Source organism: Protobothrops mucrosquamatus, unplaced genomic scaffold (assembly GCF_001527695.2).
Source record: "Protobothrops mucrosquamatus isolate PMUCROS unplaced genomic scaffold, P.Mucros_1.0 scaffold_195, whole genome shotgun sequence".
Lineage (NCBI taxonomy): Eukaryota > Metazoa > Chordata > Lepidosauria > Squamata > Viperidae > Protobothrops > Protobothrops mucrosquamatus.
The window spans coordinates 16,253-17,901 of record NW_015386271.1 but is presented as its reverse complement, the minus strand read 5'-3'; the positions used below and the strand labels follow the sequence as shown (position 1 = coordinate 17,901).

General features: G+C 42.8%; 1 protein-coding gene across 1 annotated transcript in view; it reads right to left on the bottom strand.

Annotated features, from left to right (window-relative positions):
- Positions 1–1,649, bottom strand: part of MMRN2 (multimerin 2) — a 22,393-nt gene that overhangs the window by 6,335 nt on the left and 14,409 nt on the right. The window contains exon 4 of the mRNA XM_029285887.1: positions 447–605. Within this exon, the coding sequence (XP_029141720.1) occupies positions 447–605 (159 nt within the window). The remainder of the gene's footprint in view (positions 1–446; positions 606–1,649) is intronic.

Below are 1,649 nucleotides of genomic sequence, written 5' to 3'. Positions count from 1 at the left end.
TCCTCCTCCTCCTCCTCCTCCTCCTCCTCTCTGCAAACCCCACTTCCTTCTAGCACTGATATTGTTACCTAGTTTGGGTAATGAAATGTCTGAAAGGAAACACCCAAGCTCAGAGAGCACCAAGGACACCACAATCATCCTCCTCCTCCTCTCTACAAACCCCACTTCCTTCTAGCACTGATATTGTTTCCTAGTTTGGGTAATGAAATGTCTGAAAGGAAACACCCAAGCTGAGAGAGCACCAAGGACACCACAATCATCCTCCTCCTCCTCCTCCTCTCTGCAAACCCCACTCCCTTCTAGCAATGATAATGTTACCTAATTTGAGTAATGAAATATCTGCAAGTAAACAATCAAGGCCAGAGAGCATCAAAGACCCCACAGTTCAATGCTGAACTACTGAAATAGTCTCCTTTTTTGATACTCTTGAGAAATACCGCTCTTACCTGACTGGTGCTGGTCCATCCCTCCGTTTCTGTTGGTGCTGTTGTGATGAAGGACATTCTGTAAGATTCCCAAACTGTTTGCTGTCTGGTGAACGTCATTCTGCAAGTCTTCTAGCAGACCTTCATGACTTTGATGGGCTTCTACAACATCTCCCAAGTCTGGCAAATACGACATTATTTGCAAAGAAGCAAGACAAGACAAGACCAAAACACATCTAAATATATATATTTAGCACAGAAGGTGAGCCTACAGATACAAAAACCATGCACACATATTGCTAGTAGGAAGAAGGAAGACGCATGCTGGTCTTTCTTGCAGTAAATAGAATTTCAAAAGAGCAAGGAATGGAACTGAGCTTTTGTCAATCAATATGGAACACATTTGAAGGCAATAGAAGAAGGGGACGACAGAGAATGAGGTGGCTGGATGGAGTCACTGAAGCAGTAGGTGTGAACTTAAATGGACTCCAGAAGATGGTAGAGGACAGGAAGATCTGGAGGAATATTGTCCATGGGGTCGCAATGGGTCAGGCACAACTTTGCAACTAACAACAATGGAACACATTTAAGAAATACATCTTCAGATCAGCAATATAGTCTATGTAGGTTGCAGATCACTTTAAGGTCCTTGTTTATATCATCTGTGTGTACAATACCCTTGAACAAAAGCGTACATTCCAAAACACATTATTATTATTATTATTATTTTAAAAAAATTACTGGCATGTGGAATGCCTTCATCTCCATCTTATTTATTTTTTCTTACTGCTTTTCTCTACTGTTGTTCATATTTTGCTAACGCCCAGAGATGAGCAGTTAAAAGAGAGATAAACGTGGGCTGTAATTTTCAGGCATGGTTTTAATGGGTAATTAAGGACTCTTTAGACACTGCTAATGTTGGTTTAAGCAACTTCTAGCTGATAAAAGAAAGAAGGATGTAGCAGAAGGAGAAGACTATTATAGTCTAACACGGGTAGGCAACCTTGGCTCTTTGATGACTCGTGGACTTCAACTCCCAGAATTCCTGAGCCAGCATGGGGGAACTATGGCTCCCTCATGACTCGTGGACTTCAACTCCCAGAATTCCTGAGCCAGCATGGGGGAACTATGGCTCCCTCATGACTCGTGGACTTCAACTCCCAGAATTCCTGAGCCAGCATGGGGGAACTATGGCTCCCTCATGACTCGTGGACTTCAACTCCC